The sequence below is a fragment of the Eriocheir sinensis genome, chromosome 25 (genome assembly GCF_024679095.1).
Source record: "Eriocheir sinensis breed Jianghai 21 chromosome 25, ASM2467909v1, whole genome shotgun sequence".
NCBI lineage: Eukaryota > Metazoa > Arthropoda > Malacostraca > Decapoda > Varunidae > Eriocheir > Eriocheir sinensis.
The window spans coordinates 4,387,950-4,411,495 of NC_066533.1; the positions used below are offsets into that span (position 1 = coordinate 4,387,950).

At 43.3% G+C, this 23,546-nt stretch overlaps 1 protein-coding gene across 2 annotated transcripts in view; it reads left to right on the top strand.

The window, feature by feature from the left end:
* The first annotated feature begins 1,084 nt into the window (after window positions 1-1,084).
* The window catches only part of LOC127003218 (adipokinetic hormone/corazonin-related peptide receptor variant I-like), a 129,718-nt gene continuing 107,256 nt past the window's right edge, over window positions 1,085-23,546 (top strand). For both annotated transcript variants that reach the window (XM_050869596.1, XM_050869597.1), the window contains exon 1: window positions 1,085-2,610. In XM_050869596.1, the coding sequence (XP_050725553.1) occupies window positions 1,960-2,610 (651 nt within the window). In that variant the 5' untranslated portion in view covers window positions 1,085-1,959. The remainder of the gene's footprint in view (window positions 2,611-23,546) is intronic.

A 23,546-nucleotide genomic window follows, 5' to 3' on the forward strand; every position in this document is an offset into this window, starting at 1 on the left:
TGGCGTCCCTTAGGGCTTGGTTCTAAGCCCAGTGCTCTTCATTATTTACATCAATGACGTGGATGTTGAACTCAATAATCGCATTAGTAAATTTGCAGACGACACAAAGATTGGTAACTCGGTTCTCACTGACGAAGACAGGCAAAGCCTCCAAGAGGATTTGCACAAAATTTCAGCTTGGTCGGATAAATGGGAGATGCCCTTTAACGTAGACAAGTGCCAGGTCCTTCAAGTTGGAACAAAAAATAAGAAGTTCGATTACGAAATACGCGGCGTTAAACTCACAAGCGTTCAATCCGTTAAGGACCTGGAGATTAAAATCGCGTCAAACCTCAAATTCTCACATCAATGCATCGATGCAGCAAATAAAGCGAACAGAATGTTGGGCTTCATTAAAAGAAACCTTTTATTCAAGAATAAAAATGTAATACCTCCGCTCTACAATAGTTTAGTCAGACCCCACTTGGAATATGCGGTACAGTTTTGGTCTCCCCACCATGCAAAGGACATTGCTAAACTAGAAGGTGTTCAGCGTCGAGCAACAAAAATGATCCCTTCCTTGCTCAACAAATCCTACGAAGAAAGGCTTTCCACCCTTAACATGTTCTCTCTTGAGAAACGTCGCCTCCGAGGAAAACTGATCGAATACTTAATGGTTTCACGAATGTAGACAGAACAAAATTGTTTATGATCGATGACACTTTGCGAACGAGGAACAATGGCACAAAACTCAAATGTAGACAAGTAAATTCAGACTGCACCAAATTTTTCTTCATCAACGTTGTAGTGCGAGAATGGAATAAGCTCCCACCATCAGTGGTCCAGTGTAACACGATTGACTCCTTTAAAAACAAGCTCGACCGTCACTTCCTTGAACTTAATATTAACTAGAGTAGAAAAGCAACGTTTTGGAGCCATCTGATTAATGTAAAATCACTTAGGTATAAGGACAGACCACCTAGTCTGGACCATGGGGTCTGTGTGGTCTGATTTTCTATGTAAATCTATGTAAATCTCTCTCTCTCTCTCTCTCTCTCTCTTCTTTGTTGGTCTATTTAACATCTTTTCCCTCTCTCCGCAGGTGTGTTCCGGAGTGGGAATGGACAGTGTCGCCTGCGATCAAAAGGACTTTCAACTGCAGTCAAGGGGCCTTTAAGCTGCGGTCCTGAAGATTTTAAGCTGAAGACTTGCCCTCTCTTGCTGAGACACAAACACGCAAATACACACACACACACACACACACACACACACACACACACGCAACACACACACACTTATCACTGGGTGTCCTGTTCCTTCCTGACTTAATACATTCTTTCCTCTCTAAATAAACAAACACCGCCACCACCGCTAACATCCAGTCCACAAACACCCACACCAATAAAAAGAGAAAGTGGATCAGGAGGAGGTGACGGAGGTGGAGGACCGACAGCAAGATCAGTGGAGCAGCAGCCTCTCGACCTCCACGCCTCTGCCTCTCTCTCGGGACACGTAAAGAAAATCGACTTCTGCTCACAGCGACCTTCCATTCATTCCGGAGGAGAGGAAGACAAGGAGACGAGTGGAGAAGGAGAGGAGGGGACGTTGGAGGAAGAGGAAGGAAGGCTGGAATACGAGTAGTTTAAGGAAGAAAGAGAAGGAAAAAGAAGGTAGTTAGAAAAGCGGAGTGAAAAAGAGGAGGAGATTGGAAAGAAAAGTCTTGAAGGAGGATGTGGAAGAAAAACTTCAAATCCTCTTTATAAAGAATCTGTGACGCTTTGCTGGGTTTTCTGTGCCTCAGTAACACATCTAGCGCAGCTCTGGGCATCCCCCTCCCCTCCCCTGAGAGTGTGTGCGTGAGGGCAAGGGACTCCGGGCACGGCTCAACGATGTGGAGGCCGCGCGGTGCTGTTCCTGGTAACTAAGCAAGCCTCAGGTGATATCAGTGGTTTCCCGGCCGGCCGAGGCACCCACACCCTCATGCCACCTCTGACAGGGATGGAACCGGCCCAGTATGTGTACGTGGGCACAGAGTGGGAGGCCAGCCCGTCCCCTGCGGTTAGAGACTCTCCCCTGCTACAACCGTACGTGAAGCAGAGCAGCATGTATAGCGCAGACTACCCCGAGCATGGACTGGAGGGCGGCTTGGACCGCGCCCTCCTCCTTAACTATAACGACACTAACCTCACAGACTCGGCCGCAGACATCCCCGAAAGCCTGACGGATATTAACATGACGCAACTCATCGCCTACTCGCTACTCTTCCCGCTGGCAGCCGTCGGGAACCTGTTAGTGTTTGTGGCGCTCTTCAGAAATCGACACCGCAAGTCCAGAGTCAATATGATGATCCTCCACCTCTCCCTCGCCGACATGATCGTCACCTTTGTCTTCCTGCCCACGGAGATCACCTGGCACGTTACTATTGAGTGGGTCTTCGGTAACTTCGGATGCAAGGTGTACAAGTTCCTGTCGGCCTTCGGGTTCTACATGTCATCGATGGTGCTCGTGTGCATCAGTCTGGACAGGTACTTCGCCGTGCTGCACCCGCTCAAGGTGAATGACGCCCAGCGGAGGGGGAAGATAATGCTGTTCTTCGCCTGGCTCATCTCGGCGGTGATCTCCCTCCCCCAGGTAAGTTGTATGTTGCAGTCACCTGTGTTTTGCGGTGTTGTGCTGTGTTGTCAGGTTGGGTTGGATTATGTTGTGTTGTGGTGTGTTTTGCTAGGATGGGTTGGATTATGTTGTGGTGTGTTGTCTTCTATGACGTTGTGTGGGGTTGTATGGGTTAAATAATAATGATAATGCAGAAGCGAGGTATGCACTGAGTACCTATCTCATTACCTTGTGTGTAGGGGGGGGCGGGGCATAGTGTGTGTGGGTATCAGGTAACACACACACACACACACACACACACACACACACACACACAAGGGAACAGCTATAGAAACAGAAAATCGAAAACGGTCAGACGGTCAAAGACTTGTTCACTCGAGGCTGTTTGGAGATGTGACAACCGGAAACAAGCTTACCTAAGACTCTCTCTCTCTCTGACTTAACTACCTATACAATTTACATTCACCAGAGACTCAGGCTGTCCCAAGTTATCCCTCCTTCCACACAAGTTGTTTAGAGAGAAAGGCAAAAGCTGGTGTACCTCAAAACTCCCTCGTTTAGTGACCTCTACTAGTTTACCCAAAGGAGAAACATACTTGCTCTGTTTTACAACGAGAAAGCGTCTAAAATGACGGTGCCCATCATTCGTTGGTGTGTTCGTTATTAGGGAGGAACACCATGCCCGTGTTTGAGTCTGCGGAGATAATGAAAAACATCTTGGTGGTTTTTTGTCCCGGGAAACCTATACTTTGACCTCCATCCTCGTCAGCACGTAGACTAAAAATTAAAAAAAAAAAAAGAGAAACACCAGCCGTGTTTTGTTGCGATAAAAGCACACACTTGGTAAACACACACTTGGTAAAAACACACCCTTGGTAAACACATTTGGTAAACACACACTTGGTAAAACACACACTTGGTAAAACTCACACTTGGTAAAACACACTTGGTAAAATTAAGCCCATTCCTGGTTTCGTGGTTAACATATGAATCTATGGGAATTAAAAAGAATAGTTAATGGCTTGCCCTTTACTCCTACCTTTTTAAGTGAAGGATAATGACCAGCGAGAGTTCGGCCACACACAGCTTATGCGTGGGTGAACAAAGGCTGGGGATCAGTGCTGGGAACTTCCGCTAATTAGTCCGCAAATCCGGAAATCTGCAATAGCGGAAGTTCCATTTCATTTGCGGATTTGCGTTTGCGACAAAAAGGTCGCTAATTTGCAGATTAGCGTTTGCGCTGTTACTTCCGCTAACCTCCGCTAACACGTCAGTGCTGGGCACTTCCGCTAATTAGTACGCAAAATCCGCAAATCCGCAATAGCGGAAGTTCCATTTTATTTGCGGATTAGCGTTTGCGGTAATACTTCCACTAACCTCCGCTAACACGTGGAGGACCCAGCCCTGTTGAGCCCGGACAGCCTCAATCTGATAGATTCTTCAAATATTAAAATAAAAACTGATTAACTTCAAAACTTATTTTAGTTGTTGCCTTTTCCACTTTTTACAAAAAGCTTATTCACATAAACCTCTCAGGGGATCTTATTATAAACATTATAATAAGTATTTTGAAGTAGATAGGGAATATGAGTATGGATTTAGTTGTGACAGTCACACTGATGAACTTCCCTTGGTCCTTCTCATTAAAAATAAGTTTATAATATATGCTTATCAGATTATTACAAATAAATTAGTATGATTACAAATCGTCCATACTTGAAGTAGCAGTAGCGTATGTATGATCAATGCCTAGCTACAGCATTACATCACAAATAGAGTGAAAAGAGATTCGACAACTATTGATAATATAATTTTTGTTTGCGGTTTGCGTTTGCGGTGTCAAGTTTTGTGGCGGAAGACTGCAAATATTGTGTAGCTGTTTGCGATAGCGGATTTGCGATTGCGAAAGTTATGGAATAAGTTAGCGGATTTGTGATAGCTGAGGTTCAAATTCGTTAACGATGCCCAGCTCTGCTGCGGATATACAAAATTCAATACCGCACGTAATTGGGACCTCATTTAAAGTTGTAGCGGCATTAGAAGTATTAATGGTAGTAATAGAGTTAGTAGTAGTAGTAGTAGCAGTGGTAGTAGTAGTAGTAGTAGTAGTAGTAGTAGTAGTAGTAGTAGTAGTAGTAGTAGTAGTAGTAGTAGTAGTAGTAGTAGTAGTAGTAGTAGTAGTAGAAGTAGTAGTAGTAGTAGTAGCAGTAGAAGTAGTAGAAGTAGTAGCAGTAGTGCTATTAGTAGCTTCCAATGAGCCAAGGTAGAAGTTCAGCAGTAAAAGTACTTGCCAGCAACTGTATGACTCCTCTTTTGAATGACATAAATAAAAGAGTATAGAAGAGACAACTTTCCAGCTCTTTACCTCAGTGAACGGAGAATTCCCGCACCAAACACCGAGACTGTGCATCAAGGAGAGTTGTTAAATGTAGGAATTGCTTTTAAAAACACTCACCTTTGAGGCTGTTGTTGGCCCTCCCAATAGATGACTTATACCACAGTAACGGTCCTCTCTGAAAGTCAAGGGACACGTGTAAGTTTCATGCTGTAATACAATTAAGAAAATGTATTCACACAATGAAAGACAGTCCCCAGATTTTATAAATATTGTACAAGTATTTTTTAGCAGTTAGGTGACTCGTTTGGCTTTTTCATTCCATTTTTGGGGACGAAGTTAGCAAGAACCAAGTAACCACGCCTTGAAAAACTGGTCAAGGAAGACAAATCAGCCACATTACTGTTGATGACGGAATCATTGCTAGACTTGTTAAGGTATCGGTGCACCTAGCGATGTGATTGACAAAGTTCACACGTCAAGTAGCAGCCAGATAGACACACAAAGTAACATGCGAAGTACCACGTAGACAGACTAACAACAGATGGAGTTATATAAAAGAAACACATTGTACCAATATCTAAAATAATACTAAATAATAACTTCTCAAAAAACACCGGGAGAGTCAAGATGGAGGAGGAAGGGAGGGACTCACACTAACGCGAAAAATATTAAGGACGTTTGCTGAATAACACGGTGCCAAAGTCGAAATGGAATAGACCTGTAGATAGGCAAAGTATTAAGTATTAAGTTATTAAGTAAGAAAACTCAAAAGATAATCAATTGGATCTCCGGAAGACAGCATGAGCCAGGCAAGGATGGTGCCCCTAAAAACATTTGCCTGCGTCACATAGGGCTGGCGTCGAACAATAGGCCCCACCATGAAAGCCTACCGGCACTATATGCCAAATGTAAACAAAAACAAAAATGAAAGGTATACCAAAAGTAATACGAAAACAGACACACGATGAACACTCAAAATAACACGTAAAGTAGCACACATTAGCAAACTCGAGGCAGAACAAATGTATAGATGACGTAGCACACAACAGTACACAAAGCAACACCCAGAGTAACACACAGTCAATACAATGCGAACAAGAGCACAGCCGTACAACGTAACGCTCGGAGGAACACGCGGTACACACAAGACGAACCAAACTTAGAAACAAACAGCGCAGCGCTCAAACCAACACACAAAGTTACATGCAAAAGAACGCTCCCAAGATTCAAGTTGGAGGAAGTTTAGGGGAGAGCACAGCAGCACGAAAACCACCACAAAGAGCAACACGTCGAGTAATAAACAGAAAAGAAAACGGAGCGGGAACACAAAGACACAAAGAAACACTCAAGAGTAGCACACAAAGCGACCCCCCCAAGATCTAGTTAGGAGAGGCAGTAGTGCGCTTCGTCGCCGTCGGTGATGGTTAAGAGGCGTAAAGGAAGTCTTGAATTATATTTATTCTCACAAAAGCTGCGAGGCGACACACAACTCCGGGGATACGGACAACACAAACACCAGAATGAATGTTATTTTACAAAAGAGGACACTTTCGATGCCTACAGCTAACCTGATTCAGTATATAACTCATTTTACCTATACGTGTATTTTTCTTTACTGAGCAATCTCATTCAGTATACTAATTCGTCTCTGTCATGTATATTTGATGATAGATTTGTTTCACCCTTTCACAGTAATACAGCCTAGCCTAACTACGCCTCATCTAAATGAACTCAATAATAACAAATCATTAAGTAGTTCATCCAAAGAAAACCAAAACCTGAACAGAACAAAATACAACCTTACCTATTCTGGCCACACAGAGCCAATCCTAATGTGTCTTGACCCAGCCACGACGCGGACACTCATCACAATTGCACACAGTCTTGTTCAGTGGGTGTGTATGTTGGTTGTGGGAATGGGGGGGTGGGGGCAGACCTGAATACACCACCTCCTAAACACACACACACACACACACACACACACAACGGGGATAGGGTGTGTGAGGTCCTGGCAGTACCCATAGATTGACGATAAAGAGCACTTGCTCATGTCGGGAGGGTACCTGCTGGCGATTATGAGTCCAACACGTGATCAGGCCGTGGTGAATTTTACACACACACACACACACACACACACACACACACACACACAGCATCAGGTCATACGCACACAGACTAGTTATTGAACGCCGCGATTCCTTAATTACCGGCCAATACCGAGCTAATGGTGAGGTAATGCGCCGCAGTGATGTGCTGATGACTACAAGTTCGCGAGGCCATGTAATTAAAACATCAACAACAGCAAAATACAAGCTGCTGCTGCTGCTGCCACTTTTTTTTTTTTTTTTTACAGCAGAGGAGACAGTTCAATGGCGTAAAAAAAAATAATGAAAAAAAAAGCCCGTTACTTACTGCTCCTGAATAGAAAGGAGTGGCCAAAAAGAGAAATCAGTTTCGGGAGGAGAGGTGTCGTGATATCCTCCTCTTGAAAGAGTTCAAGTCGTAGGCAGGAGGAAATACAGATGAAGGAAGATCGTTCCAGAGCTTACCAGCGTGAGGATGAAAGAGTGAAGATGCTGGTTAACTCTTGCATAAGGTGTTTGGACAGTATAGGGATGAGCTAGATCAGAAAGTCGTGTGAGGCGAGGCTGCAGGAGGGGGGGAGGCATGCAGTTAGCAAAAATAAATAAATAAATAAATAAATAAAACGAGATACAGATAAAAGACAAAGAAAACAGCTACTACTACCACTACTACTACTACTACTACTACAACTAATAATAATAATAATAATAATAATAATAATAATAATAATAATAATAATAATAATAATAATAATAATAATAATAATAATAATAATAATAATAATAATAATAATAATAATAATAATAATAATAATAATAATAATAATAATAATAATAATAATAATAATAATAATAATAATAATAATAATAATAATAATAATAATAATAATAATAAAATTAATAAAACAACTTTTACCAATACTAGTAATACTACTGATGCTGCTGCTGCTGCTGCTTCTAATAATGAAGCAAAAATACCTATAACAACAACAACAACAACAACAACAACAACAACAACAACAACAACAACAACAACAACAACAACAACAACAACAACAACAACAACAACAACAGCAACAACATCAACAACAACAACAACAACAACAACAACAACAGCAACAACAACAACAACAACAACAACAACAACAACAACAACAACAACAACAACAACAACAACAACAACAACAACAACAACAACAACAACAACAACAACAACAACAACAACAACAACAACAACAACAACAACAACAACAACAACAACAGCAACAGCAGCAACAACAACAACAACAACAACAACAACAACAACAACAACAACAACAACAACAGGAATTACATGACTCCAGGCTGGAGGCTGCAGAACGCTTAACCTCAGACCTTACTATCATTTCCGATTGGGGTAAAAGGAACTTTGTGTCCTTCAATGCCTCAAAAAACCAATTTCTCCACCTATCAACTCGACACAATCTTTCAAACACCTATCCCCTATTCTTCAACAACACTCAGCTGTCACCATCTTCAACACTAAACATCCTCGGTCTATCCTTAACTCAAAATCTTAACTGGAAACTTCACATCTCGTCTCTCACTAAATCAGCTTCCTAGAGGTTAGGCGTTCTGTATCATCTCCGCCAGTTCTTCTCCCCAGCACAGTTGCTAACCATATACAGGGGCATTGTCCGCCCTCGTATGGAGTATGCATCTCACGTGTGGGGGGGCTCCACTCACACAGCTCTCTTGGAAAGAGTGGAGTCTAAGGCTCTTCGTCTCATCAGCTCTCCTCCTCTTACTGATAGTCTTCTACCTTTTAATTTCCGCAGCCATGTTGCCTCTCTTTCTATCTTCTATCGATATTTTCATGCTGACTGCTCTTCTGAACTTGCTAACTGCATGCCTCCCCTCCTCCCGCGGCCCCGCTGCACTCGACTTTCTACTCATGCTCATCCCTATACTGTCCAAACCCCTTATGCAAGATTTAACCAGCATCTTCACTCTTTCATCCCTCACGCTGGTAAACTGTATTTCTGTATTTCCTCCTGCCTACGACTTGAACTCTTTCAAGAGAAGGGTATCTGGACACCTCTCCCGAAATTGATCTCTCTTTCGGCCACCTCTTTGGATTCTTTTTGTGAGCAGCAAGTAGCGGGCTTTTTTTTTTATTATTGTTTACTTTTTTGTGTGCCCTTGAGCTCTCTCCTATCCTGTAAAAAAAAATAACAACAACAACAACAACAACAGTAACAACAACAACAGTAACAACAACAGCAACAACAGCAACAACAACAACAACAACAACAACAACAACAACAACAACAACAACAACAACAACAACAACAACAACAACAACAACAACAGGAAGGCGGTGGCTGATTGGTTAGCGTGCGGGCCCCGCATTCACCGCACCATGGACGACGTCGGTTCGAGTCCGTCCGCTACCACCTGGGATTTTTTAGTCACCGCCGAGTGGCCTAAGACTACCCACATGTTGTCCTGAAGACCACCACCATCAACCCGTACTTTAGAATAAACCGTCCAAGTGAATCAAGAATGAGTTCCGGGGAGCAGCATGAGTCAAATATAAATGGCGCCACTATAAAAATTGCCTGCGCCATGACGGGCCTGAGCCGACCACCAGGCCCCTGAAGAAAGCCTACCGGTGCTACACGCGAAGACGTAAAAATAATAAAAAAGCAACAACAACAACAGCAACAACAACAACAACAATCAAAATCCTGTCAGAATGGACGAAAATTAAATTCCTTTAACTCGTATGTCTTCTCGAGGGAAAATTACAACGTCAGCCTTTTCTTCCCCTTCTTCCCTCCCACCCTCTCACCCTCCCTCCCTCCTCCTCCTCTTACACACTCTTTTTTTTTTTTTTCTCTCTCCTTCACTAACTTCTTGCCTCGCCTTCCTCTCCCTTCATCGCTCCTTTCATGTCTCCTCTCTCTCTCTCTCTCTCTCTCTCTCTCTCTCTCTCTCTCTCTCTCTCTCTCTCTCTCTCTCTCTCTCTCTCTCTCTCTCTCTCTCTCTCTCTCTCTCTCTCTCTCTCAACTCATAACACTGCCTCGTTTTTTCCTTCTTTCCCCCTCCTTTCTTCTCCCATCTTTATATTTCCTCTCCATTCCTCATCATTATTTTCCTCTCTTTCTTTTCCGACGACCCTGCAACAATTTATAACTTTTCGTCACTTTTTTATTTCCTCTTGCCTTCCGTCCTTCGCTTCCTCTCTTTTTCCTATTCTTCATTCATGATTCGCCCACTCTTCCTCTCTCTCACTCTCCCTCCTTTTCTCTTCCTTCATTCCTCCTCCAAAACATATAACACATTCCATCGTCGACTTGCTCTCCAAGGCTTCTCTCCTCCCTCCCTCTCCTTCCTCTTCTTCCGTCAGCCGTCTCCTCTCCTTCTCCCCCTTCTCTCTCCTCTCAGTAACACCCCTCTTTTAATCTATTCCTCCCTCCCCTCCTAAACACAACACCCCCCCTTATCTCTCCTTCTCACGTACTGTCACCTAATAGTATTTACCCCATTTCCCCTCCACGGCCTTGCCTTCTCCTTCCTCTCCCTCTTCCCTCCTCCCTCTTGGCAAACATAACCTTCATCCCTTCTCTATGCCCTTATTCTCTCCCTCTTTCCCAAAAATTAATGAATAAATAAATAAATTAATGTATAAGTAAAGTTAACAATGTAGAATGGTAATGAAAATAAGGTATAGTAACGATAATGAGAATAGGAATAAAAAAATGAATAATATATACTCCTCCACACTCAACATTCCCTCCAACACTCCTCCGCCTCTTTCTTCCTCTTCTCCTCCATCTTGTAACTGTCTCCCTCCCTCCCCCCTTCCTCTCCAGTCCTTCTCTCCCCTCGCTTTCTCCTTCGGTTATTTGGCTATTATTACAGTCCATGATAACGGAAGCAGTATTATTTTTATTTTCATTTGTCCGTCTTTTTGTGTGTATCATTTCATCGTCAAAACTCAAAACCCATTCGCCCTAGACTGATGAAATTTGATATGTACACGTGTAGTGACCTAATCTCAATAGCTATGGAAAATCAGTGTCATAGGTCAGGGGTTAAGGTCAAACAGGCTAAAAAAAAAGGTTAATTTGCAACCTCGAGAGTGATATTTTTCTAGTTGTTGATGTTGTTGTTGATGTTGTTGTTGTTGTTGCTGGTGGTGGTGGTGGTGGTGTTTTTTTTTTTTCCTTCGTAATGAGTCTCGGCTTCACTTTCTTTTCTACTCTTTTTCTCACTTTTTTTCTTTCCAACCTCATTTTTTTCCGCCCTGTCCCTTCTGTTCCTCCTCCGCTTGAGTAACTGTAATATCTTTTCTTCCTTCCTTTCTTTGGTTTTCATTCGCTTTTTTTCATATTTTTTCCCACTCGCACGTCACCTTGATTAACCTCATTACCCGCCACTCACTTCCTTCCTCTTATGACTGGGTTTTTTTTTCCTCCTTTTTGTACGCCTCTTCTCTCCTCCTCCTCTCCTTTTGTTACTCTGTTCCTTTGTCTTCCTCTTATTATTGTTCTTTTCCACCCTCTTACAACTTTTTATTAACCTCTTCCTTTTGTTTCTCTCCATCTTATTATTTTTTCTTCTCTGATATTTTTTTTATTACTTCTTACTCCTTTCTTTCTGCCTTCTCCTCCTCCTCTCCTTTCTCCTCTTCTTTTGCTGTTTTTTTTCTGTTCTTCCTCTTCTTCCTCTTATTGCTCTTCTTATTTCCTTCTCTTCCCCTCATTTTCTTCCTCTTCCTCCTCCTCCTTTCCTTTATTTTTTCCCCTTATTGCACTTTTCCTTCTTTTCATGATTCTTATTACTTCCTCATGTCCTCTTTCCCTTCCTCCTCCTCCTCCTCCTCCTCCTTCTTTTCTTATTATTATTTTGCTTCCCACTTTTTGTAATGTTTTCCTTATCATTTTCTTTTCTCCTTCTTTCCTTTTACTCCTTCCTGTTTTGGTCACGGTAACTATAATTATTTTTTTTTATCTTTTATGCTTCTCTCTCTCTCTCTCTCTCTCTCTCTCTCTCTCTCCTTTCACTTAACAATTTTCTCTTGCACTTTACAGCAAATAGGAGCAAATGGTGAGAGAGAGAGAGAGAGAGAGAGAGAGAGAGAGAGAGAGAGAGAGAGAGAGAGAGAGAGAGAGAGAGAGAGAGAGAGAGAGAGAGAGAGAGAGAGAGAGAGAGAGAGAGAGAGAGAGAGAGAGAGAGAGAAGGTAAAGACAGCGGAATGCAAATGAGTGGATGAAATAATTGAGGAAATAGAGAAGCAAAGAGGTAAATTATGAAAAAAGAAAAAAATGTTAAGGCAAGATGTATGAATAATTAAGAGAAATACGAGAAGGGAGAAGAAAAGGAAAGAAAGTGAATGGAGAAAAGGATAGAAATGAGAGAGGGAAGGATTCGAAAAGAGAGGGAAATGGAGGAAAAAGATAATTTAGAACAATGGGAAGGACAAAAGGGTGAACAAAAGAGGAGTGGCAAGGAAACAATTAGAGAGTGAAGAAGAGGAAAAAGAGGAATTCGTTCAGGAGGAAGAACAAAAAGGAGAAAAAAAGGAGAAGAAAACGAATAGGGTTAAAAGATGGGAATGTGAGAGAAGGGAAGAAGAAATGTTTTGTGATGTCGGTATAACCAGAGGCAGCCATCAAAGAGAGAGATAAACTAAAGAAAACTAAGTCACCCGGACCAGCTGATGTTTTCTCAGGTGTTCTGAAGGAAGATAGAGACAAAGTTTCCGAACCACTGGTCAGCATGTTTAGGGAGTCTCTTGACTCAAGAGTCGTACCGACAATATGGAGAAAGTCCAACGTTGTGCAGGTATTTAAGAAGTCAGTACTCTCAAACTGCCTCCCAACTACTTTTGCCGTCGGATTTAGGAAAACCTCGATTCTGTTATTCCTGAAAAATATCCACACCGTCTAGATCAGGGGTTCCCAACCTTTTTGCTCCTTTGTACCCCTTGGGCATTTTTATAGGTTCCCGTGTACCCCTAAAAAATTAGGATAAAATACGATGAAATTGTAATATTTTGATATTATTTTATAATGAAATTTGTATGTGTAGACTGATGATATAATTTAAATAAGTTTTGCTTACTAAAATGAGGAAATTGAAAAAAAAAAACGATATTGTGCAATTTGAATGCAGATGTATTGTACAGAAGTAGTTATTTTCTCGGACCCAATGTACCCCCTGAAAAGTGCAAATGTACCACTGGGGGTAGATGTACTCCAGGTTAGGAACCCCTGGTCTAGAGAAACACAAACTTATGAATATCTCCCAGCATGGGGAGGCGGAGGCTGAACAGATAGCGAGACGGCCTCGCGTTCAGGAGGACGCGAGTTCAATCCCCGACCGGTGCCACCAGGCTGGGATTTTTCAGCCGCTGCCGAGTGGCTTAAAACTACCCACATGCTGTCCAGAAGACCACCTATCAACCCGAACTCTAGCTTCTAAGATTAAAGATGAGCTCCGGGAGGGCAGCATGAGCCAATGCAAGATGGCGCCACTATAAACACTCGCCTGCGCCAGAACGGGCTGGTCCGACCATCAGGCCCCACCGGGAAGAAGCCTTGGACCGACCATCAGGATCCACCGAGAAGAAGTCTACCGGCGCAATAGGCCAAGACGTAAAAAAAAATCTTTTGTCATTTTACAAAAAGGTGCGCGAACCGGCAGATAGGGATGACAAGTATGACAAAGTACATCTTGGTTATAGTAGAGCATTCGACAAAGTGCCTCACTTTTAAGTTATTTAAATTTCCACAAGAGAGTGGGTACTGGGTGGATCAAGGCGCGGCTAAGTGACATGACGCAAGCTTATGTACGTGGGGATAAATCAGATTGGGTACGAGTTACCAGAGGCGTCCCGCAGGGATCAGGTCGGGGTCCTTTACTGTTTATCATATACAGCATCGATCTTGCCTGCGGTATAGCCAGTGACGCAAGCAAGTCGCTGATACATAAAAAAATTAGGAAGACTGATCCGTTCAAACAACCACGCTGCGGTGCTCCAGAGTGAGGCAACAAACGTGGTGCAATCCTACATTGAAAAATGCAACGTCGCAAGTCCTAAATGTAGGAGAAAATACCCCTCTAAGTAACTGATTATTATAACAGTTCATGGCCATCTAGGTTTCGCGGATATTTTATTCAAGATTTTAAATTGGTTAACTGCATTAATAGTGACGATTTATAGGGAGTACTTATAAAAAAAATGTAAGAATACACCAACCGGTATCAATTGAATATATTATACTTAAGGAAGGAACTAGGCAAGAAATGTTTCAAGAACAGGAAAGTGGATGAATGGAACAAACTGAGCATATATGTAGTTGAAGGAAACACAGTTGAAAACTTCAAGGATAAATATATTTATGGATGGGGAGGGAAGTGCCAAGGAGGGGAGGAGCTGCGATGTGTAGGTGGTCTTGCCTCGTATCTTTGTGTATCCTTGTGCATCAGTGTGAAGCTGGCAGTTAGAGAAGGAAAAATGAAAGACAAAAATATTAATTCAGGAGGACTGACATAAAGGAAGGAGGAAAAGGGAGAGAAAAAGAACAAGCAAAGGAGGGGAATGAGAGAGGGAAGGAAACGAACAGAGAGAGGAATAGGAAAATAATAAGTTCGAACAAGAAAATGGATAACGGAGAGAAGGAAATGGAGAAAATAAATGGAGGAAAAGAAAGGGAAAGAATGAGAAGGGGCAGGAGGCAGGAAGATGTACAGGGACGCGAATGGAGGAGAAAGAAGGATCACATTATAGAGGCAGAACAAGGCTATAAAAATCATCACCCAAAAGAATTATCCATTTCCTTTCACATATCCATTACAATTACGCTTACGCTTACAGTAACGAATACGCTTACGATTGAATGTACGAGCGAAATTCCGATTGCAAATTTATCATGTCGTTCCTCTTTTCTCCTTTTGTGTGACTCTTTCCCCTTGCCAGTCACGAACAGTCACTCCCTCGCTCCGTCATCGTGCTCTGATGGGTCATCTGTCTCCAGTTGCTCAAGCTCATCGCACTTATTGGCAATTATTTTTTCACCTCGGAGCGTGGAATTGCTTTGTCACCCTGCTTTATAAGTCTAATTCCAAGATTTATTAGGTTTTCATCTCAGACGTTTCAGCATCACGTTCAGCTAAAGATTTATCACTGAGATCAGAGACTAGCTTCTACAGTATGTTTCTAACAGTAATCTCTCTCTCTCTCTCTCTCTCTCTCTCTCTCTCTCCTCATCAATTTTCAAACACCTCCCAGTCACCTTTCCCTCCTCCATCACAGTTTTCTTTTCCTCCCTCCCTCCCTCCTTCCCTCCATCCCTGGCTCTTCTCGTTAACTAATTTACACCTATTTACCTCCCTCTGGACGACATACTACATCCTCCTCCTCCTCCTCCTCCACCTCCTCCTCCTCCTCCTCCTCCTCCTCTTCCTCCTCCTCCTCTTGCTGCTGCTGCTGCTGGTTCTCTGTTCTTTGAGCCATCCTTTTTTTCCTCCTTTTTTCCGTCTTTCTTTCTCACCATCCTTCTTTCCTTTCTTTCATTCCTATCCTTCGTTGTACTCTCTCTCTCTCTCTCTCTCTCTCTCTCTCTCTCTCCTTCTTCCTCTAAGTGAATGGTGGTTCAAATACTCTTAGCTCGCTGGCTGCCTCTTCGAAAACCATTTTGGGCAGGTCATTAGCCTCTTTTTTTTCTTCGACTGTATATCATTACCGGTTTGCCTCTTTTTCTGACTTCTACCCTTCTTATTTTCCTCTTTTTCTCCTTGCCATGCTATCTTGACAAACATACATACGGTACACTTTCAATCACACACACAAACATTCATACAGAGATGACACACATTTCACACACATGATTAATATATACATTCACACCACACACACACACACACACACACATACCTACATTCATATATTCACACATTAATGAACACACAAAAATATGTCTACCGTTCTATCTCTCTCTCTCTCTCTCTCTCTCTCTCTCTCTCTCTCTCACACACACACACCCACGTTGCAAAGTTTAGCATGAAATTTACAAAAAAAGCAACAAATAGGAATGTGAGAGAGAAAGAGAGAGAGAGAGAGAGAGAACTTTGGTGAACTCTGAACTTTGCTCCTGAGAAGACTCAGGCGATGGTGATCTCTCGGTCCCCGGCAGCCACACAAGCTGTCGAAGGAAGGGTGATGTTTGGCTCCGTCACCCTCCCGCTCCAGGATTACGTCAGGATCCTCGGAGTGGACTTGGACCGAGAGCTGCGCTTCGACCGCCACCTGAAACACGTCGCCCACCAAGCCTCCCTACGTGTCTCTGCCCTTCGTAGAGTGGCTAATTTCCTCGACAAGCGAGGAATTATGCTCCTCTACAAGGCCCAGGTAAGATCCTACCTGGAGTACGGGGCTCTGACCTGGATGTCCAGCGCTGCCACACACCTGCAGAGACTGGACAAGGTGGAGCGACGGGTGCAGCGACTGTTACAGGAGAACAACCCCCAGCCGCCCCCTCAGGATATTATATCTCTAGATACTCTGGAGCACCGCCGGGACATCGCTGCGCTGGTGGTGTTCCACGAGGCCCAGGTACAAGGAGTACCACACCTGGCGAGGGTGAGGCTCCCCCCGCGAGAGGCTGTGAGAGATACGAGAACGGTACTCTCCAGCCACGAGCAGGTCGGGGTTCCAAGGTCACGCGCCAGCCAGCACCAGAGGACTTTCAGCTCCAGGGTGTCCCGCCTGTGGAACACGTTCACGGCGGCAGGGCCAACATTGAGGGAATTGTCCACCCAGCAGGTAAAAGTGGCTGGTCACAGGTGGCGAAGAACATGCCCCACACCACTAGTGATGCTAAATACACAGTGAACAAGTGTAAAGGGCTTTTGAAATTATGCACAAGAAAAAGTGACAATTTAAGCCCTGAAAAGTGCAGTGAAACGTATGCTTCTCGTACGAACGATCGCATAAAGTGTCGTCGGCAAAAACAAATATGTTGTGTACTACAAATTGTCAGTTTAAATAAAAAGAGAGAGAGAGAGAGAGAGAGAGAGAGAGAGAGAGAGAGAGAGAGAGAGAGAGAGAGAGAGAGAGAGAGAGAGAGAGAGAGAGAGAGAGAGAGAGAGAGAGAGAGAGAGAGAGAGAGAAAAGGAGAAGAGGAAGAGGAGAAAAAAAACCGGGCGAGTAGAAAATAAAACGGGGAAACGCTTGGTACTCGTAGAAGACACGAAGAAAATGAGACAAGGAAGAAAAAAGAAAGGAGGAGGAAGAAAAGAAGGTAGGGATGAGCAGGAGGGAGGAGGAGGAGGAGGAAAAGGAGGAGGATGAAGAAAAAAAAAGAGGAGCAGGAGGAAGCATGGGAACATGGACGAGCTGGCAGCAGAAGTTTGTTGGCTCATTTGGAAGCTGGCTGCTTTTAGCGATGTAATCAATCCATCTGCCACTATAGAGTGACCTGCGGATTATATTAAATTAAAGCACTTCTGTAAGTACTTTTGGATATGTTTAGTTCACTCCAGACGCAGTAAAGTGACGAAAAATGCGATTCATAAAGGAGCTGATCGATTCGGCACTAACTACTTCCGCAGGAAGGCTGTTCCAGTGGCGGATTGCTCTGTTTGAGAAATAGTTCCTGTCAAAAACTACACTGCATCGCTTCACTTGAATCGTTTTTCAAATGTTTCATGTTCACGGGTTAGTCTGTAGCGTAAAGAGTTTGGAGTGATCGACGTTACTGACCTTGTTCCAGTACTTGAAGACTTGTATCATGTCTCCCCGCAATCATCTCTTTTCCAACGAGAAGAGGTTGAGTCGCTGTACTATCTCCAGTAATTCAATGTCTTTCTTGTGATTAGGAAACAAGAATTGCACGGCGTATTCCAGATATATACAAGGATATCATGACTCCCGGCGTCTTATATTCAAAGTTCCTCGCTATGAACCCGAGCATAGTACTGGCTTTCTTGCAGGCGGATTTGCAGTGTTTTGTGTTTTTCAAGTCACTATTGATAGTGACCCCGAGATCTGTTTCCTCCTGCAGCACTTGTAGTGAAAGAGAGAGAGAGAGAGAGAGAGAGAGAGAGAGAGAGAGAGAGAGAGAGAGAGAGAGAGAGAGAGAGAGAGAGAGAGAGAGAGAGAGAGAGAGAGAGAGAGAGAGAGAGAGAGAGAGAGAGAGAGAGAGAGAGAGAGAGAGAGAGAGAGAGAGAGAGAGAGAGAGATTTACATAGATTTACATAGAAAATCAGACCACACAGACCCCATGGTCCAGACTTGGTGGTCTGTCCTTAAACCTAAGTGATTTTACATTAATCAGAAGACTCCAAAACGTTACATTTCTACTCTAGTTGATATTAAGTTGAAGGAAGTGACGGTCGAGCTTTTTTTAGAAGGAGTCAATCGTGTTACACTGGACCACTGATGGTGAGAGCTTCTTCCATTCTCGCACTACAACGTTGGTGAAGAAAAATTTGGTGCAGTCTGAATTTACTTGTCTACATCTGAGTTTTACGCCATTGTTCCTCGTGCGCAAAGTGTCATCGATCATAAACAATGTTGATCTGTCTACATTCGTGAAACCATTAAGTATTTTAAAACATTCGATCAGTTTTCCTCGGAGGCGACGTTTCTCAAGAGAGAACATGTTAAGGGTAGAAAGCCTTTCTTCGTAGGATTTGTTGCGCAAGGAAGGGATCATTTTCGTTGCCCGACGCTGAACACCTTCTAATTTAGCAATATCCTTTGCATGGTGGGGAGACCAAAACTGTACCGCATATTCCAAGTGGGGTCTGACTAAACTGTTGTAGAGCGTGAGTATTACATCTTTCTTCTTAAATAAAAGTTTCTTTAATGAAGCCCAACATTCTGTTCGCTTTATTTGCTGCATCGATGCATTGCTGTGAGAATTTGAGGTTTGACGCGATTTTGACCCCCAAGTCCTTGACGCATTGAACGCTTTTGAGTTTAACGCCGCGCATTTCGTAATCAAACTTCTTATTCCTCGTTCCAACTTGAAGGACCTGGCACTTGTCTACGTTAAAGGGCATCTCCCATCTATCCGACCAAGCTGAAATTTTGTGCAAATCCTCTTGGAGGCTTTGCCTGTCTTCGTCAGTGAGAACCGAGTTACCAATCTTTGTGTCGTCTGCAAATTTACTAATGCGGTTATTGAGTCCAACATCCACGTCGTTGATGTAAATAATGAAGAGCACTGGGCCAAGAACTGAGCCCTGAGGGACGCCACTAGTGACCGGCGCCCACTCTGAGTTAAATCCGTCAATCACTACTGTTGTTGTCTGTTGCTCAACCAATTCGCGATCCATTGGTTTACCTGACCGTCAATACCTATTTGCTTTAATTTGTAAAGTAATTTATGATGCGGGACTTTATCAAACGCTTTCTGAAATCAAGATAGACTACGTCCAGTGATTTGGTTACGTCATAAACAGTGAAGAGGTCGTTATAAAGGTTAATAGATTTGATAGGCAGGATCTTTTGTTTCGAAGCCATGTTGTGAGTCCCCAATTAATGAGTGGCTTTCAAGGTAACTCACAATTTTATCTCTAATTATGCCCTCAAGTAGCTTACCTACAACCGAAGTTAGAATAATGGGCCTGTAATTACCTGGTACTTGTTTTGTCTCCTTTCTTAAAAATCGGTGTCACGTTAGCCTTTTTCCAATCTGAAGGGACAATGCCTTGTCGCAAGGACATATTGAATACGGTTGTGAGGGAGGAGAGTATTTCGCTCTTTGTTTCTTTCAGCAGAGTTGGATATACTTTATCAGGTCCGGGACTTTTATTTGTTTTAAGTGATTTGAGGGCTTTAAGGACTTCATCGGGTTTTATTTCAAAGCTAGACAATGCATGCTCGGGATTTACATTAGTACTGGTGTTGGTGGTGGTGGTGGGAGGACTGTTAGTATTAAACACCGAGGAAAAGTAATTATTTAATAGGTTTGCAACGTGTTGGCTGTCAGTCACTAGTGCACCGTCGCTGTTTGTTAAAGGTCCAATTCCACTTCTGATCGCCTTTCTGTTGTTTATGTAACTGAAGAAGGATTTCGGATTATTTTACAGTTGGCTGCAATATTTTCTTCATATCTACGCTTTGCCTGATGCACTAATCTTTTACTCGTCGCCTTGCATCATTGTAAAGTCTAATGTTTTCAGGCGTGCTTTGGTCTTTCTTTAACCTGTAAGACAATTTTCTCTCCTTGACTGAGTGTTTAATTTCGCTATTAAACCACGGTGGACTTTATTAGTGTTAATTCGCTTCGCACAAGGGTACAAATGTGTCCTGCTGAGTGAGTAAGTGATTTTTAAAGTTTAGCCAGGCGTCCTCTGCATTGCCGTCATCTGATAGTTGCATATCTATTAGTTTTCGTCGGATTTCTACGAAGTTGGCTCTTTTGAAATTGGGCACCTTAACTTTATTTTCAGTCACCGATGTTTGAGCTCTAATGTCAACGCGCACTAGTTTATGATCGCAGGAACCGAGGTGTTCTCCTACCGTGACATTACTGACTAGGTTATCTTGGGTCGCTATAACAAGGTCAAGTATGTTATTTTGTCGAGTTGGTTCAGAAACCATTTGGCTTAGATAATTTTCCTCTAGAAATTCGATCATTCTATGGGACTCACCTTCTGTACCCGACAGTGTCGCCCAGTCGATATGGGGGAGGTTAAAGTCTCCTAGTATCAGTGAGTCGCTGTTATTAAGTGACTGCCTTAAGACGCTGTACATTTCAAGATCACCTTCAAGTGATTGCCCCGGAGGCCTGTAAGTGACAGATATATTTAAATTGACTTTTGCAATGTTTACTCGCACGCACAAATGTTCAACGTTACTGTTTCTTGGTGTTTTGTCAGTAGGTTGCAAGTAGCTTTTGACAAAAAGGGCGACACCACCCCCTCTACGGTTTACACGATCATTGTTGAAGAATCTGTAGCCATCTATGTTGTATTCGGAACTTAAATCAATATTAGTGGTGTCGATAAATGTTTCGGTTATAGCAATTACGTCAAAGTTTTCTGTCAGAGCAAGACATCGCAGTTCATCGCAGTTCATCGCAGAGAGAGAGAGAGAGAGAGAGAGAGAGAGAGAGAGAGAGAGAGAGAGAGAGAGAGAGAGAGAGAGAGAGAGAGAGAGAGAGAGAGAGAGAGAGAGAGAGAGAGAGAGAGAGAGAGAGAGAGAGAGAGAGAGAGAGAGAGAGAGAGAGAGAGAGAGAGAGAGAGAGAGAGAGAGAGAGAGAGAGAGAGAGAGAGAGAGAGAGAGAGAGAGAGAGAGAGAGAGAGAGAGAGAGAGAGAGAGAGAGAGAGAGAGAGAGAGAGAGAGAGAGAGAGAGAGAGAGAGAGAGAGAGAGAGAGAGAGAGAGAGAGAGAGAGAGAGAGAGAGAGAGAGAGAGAGAGAGAGAGAGAGAGAGAGAGAGAGAGAGAGAGAGAGAGAGAGAGAGAGAGAGAGAGAGAGAGAGAGAGAGAGAGAGAGAGAGAGAGAGAGAGAGAGAGAGAGAGAGAGAGAGAGAGAGAGAGAGAGAGAGAGAGTGTTAAGGCGGGAGGGAGGCAAGAGTAGGAAGAAGGGTGGATGAAAAGAAGAAGAGTTAACGGAAGGAGGAGGGAGAAGGGAGGGAGGGAGGGAGGTTTAAGGGATGGAGGAAAACTTTTGAAGAGGGTGGAAGGTTATAAAGTTTGTGTAAAGATCTTGGCTTGGCGAGGGAGGGTATTGCGGGAAAGGTTTATTGAAGGTGTGTATGTGTGTGTGTGTGTGTGTGTGTGTGTGTGTGTGTGTGTGTGTGTGTGTGTGTGTGTGTGTGTGTGTGTGTGTGTGTGTGTGTGTGTGTGTGTGTGTGTGTGTGTGTGTGTGTGTGTGTGTGTGTGTGTGTGTGTGTGTGTGTGTGTGTGTGTGTGTGTGTGTGTGTGTGTGTGTTTAAATGAAAGAGAAAATAATACAATAAAAGATAAAAAAAAACATAATACAGAGAAAGAAAGACACACAAAATAAGATAAAAAAGACATGATACAAACAGGCAAACATGAAACGAAACTGTGACGGAGAAAAGAATACACACACACACACACACACACGTCAACGACCTGCTATCTCCATGGGGTCGAGTTGAGGCAATGAAAAAAATAACATGAAACAGATGAAAACCAGAAGAGAGAGAGAGAGAGAGAGAGAGAGAGAGAGAGAGAGAGAGAGAGAGAGAGAGAGAGAGAGAGAGAGAGAGAGAGAGAGAGAGAGAGAGAGAGAGAGAGAGAGAGAGAGAGAGAGAGAGAGAGAGAGAGAGAGAGAGAGAGAGAGAGAGAGAGAGAGAGAGAGAGAGAGAGAGAGAGAGAGAGAGAGAAGGGGGGGATGACAAAGGGTGAAGCAACTTAAAGTTAAAAATATCCAGTAAAATATTTTCTCTGGAGACAAGAAATGCATATACGAAGAGAGGAGGAGGAGGAGGAGGAGGATTAAACGATGATAGTGGAGGTGTTGCTGAAAACAAAAAAAGGAGAGGAGGAGGGGGATGAGAGGGAGAAGGAGGAGGAGGAAGAGGAGGAGGAGGGGGAATAAAAGATGATAGTGAGGGTGTTGCTGGAAAAAAAAATAGGAGGAGGAGGAAAAAAAAATAAGAATAAAAATAAAGACCCAAAAAACAGGAGAAAGAAGTAGACAAAAAGGAGATATGCAGGAGGATAAAATGAAAGACAAAGGAGAGGCCAAAAGAGTGGAATAACACGCGAGAAAGAAACGAAAGGACACAAAGAAAATGCTGAATGAAAGATCTGAAGGGCAGGTAGGAAAGGAAACATTGCAATAAAAAGAGAAACACAACCACAAACACACGCGGTAAACAGATAAGGAAAATGCGGCATGAAAGGAGAAAAAGAAGAGAGAGAGAGAGAGAGAGAGAGAGAGAGAGAGAGAGAGAGAGAGAGAGAGAGAGAGAGAGAGAGAGAGAGAGAGAGAGAGAGAGAGAGAGAGAGAGAGAGAGAGAGAGAGAGAGAGAGAGAGAGAGAGAGAGAGAGAGAGAGAGAGAGAGAGAGAGAGAGAGAGAGAGAGAGAGAGAGAGAGAGAGAGAGCAGATTTATTCATAAGCTCCCCTCTCTTTCTCACTTCCATTGTCTCATTCTCTCATTTGCATATTGCCTTTACACCCACGAACCTGCAGGAGGCAAAAAAAAAAAATTAAAAAAAGCACACCTCCATTTCCCCAGGCTTAGGAAAACAGAAAAAGGAGGAAGGCGAGAAGGAAAGGCCAAGATGAAGCAGGAGGGAAAATGGAGGAAATGAAAGAAGAAAAATGGAGACGTGAGTTTGTCATGAGAGACGAATGGAAAAGAAAAGGAGGAGGAGGAGGACGATGACTAGGACGAGAAGGAGGAGGAGGACCAGGAGGAGAAGGAGGGAAAGGGGGAGGAGTAGGAAGAGAAGGAGGAGACGAAGAAAAACAGGAGGAGTAGGACGAGGACGAGGACGAAGAAAAACAGGAGGAGGAGGAGGAGGAGGAGGAGAGAAAGGTGGAAGTGGATGG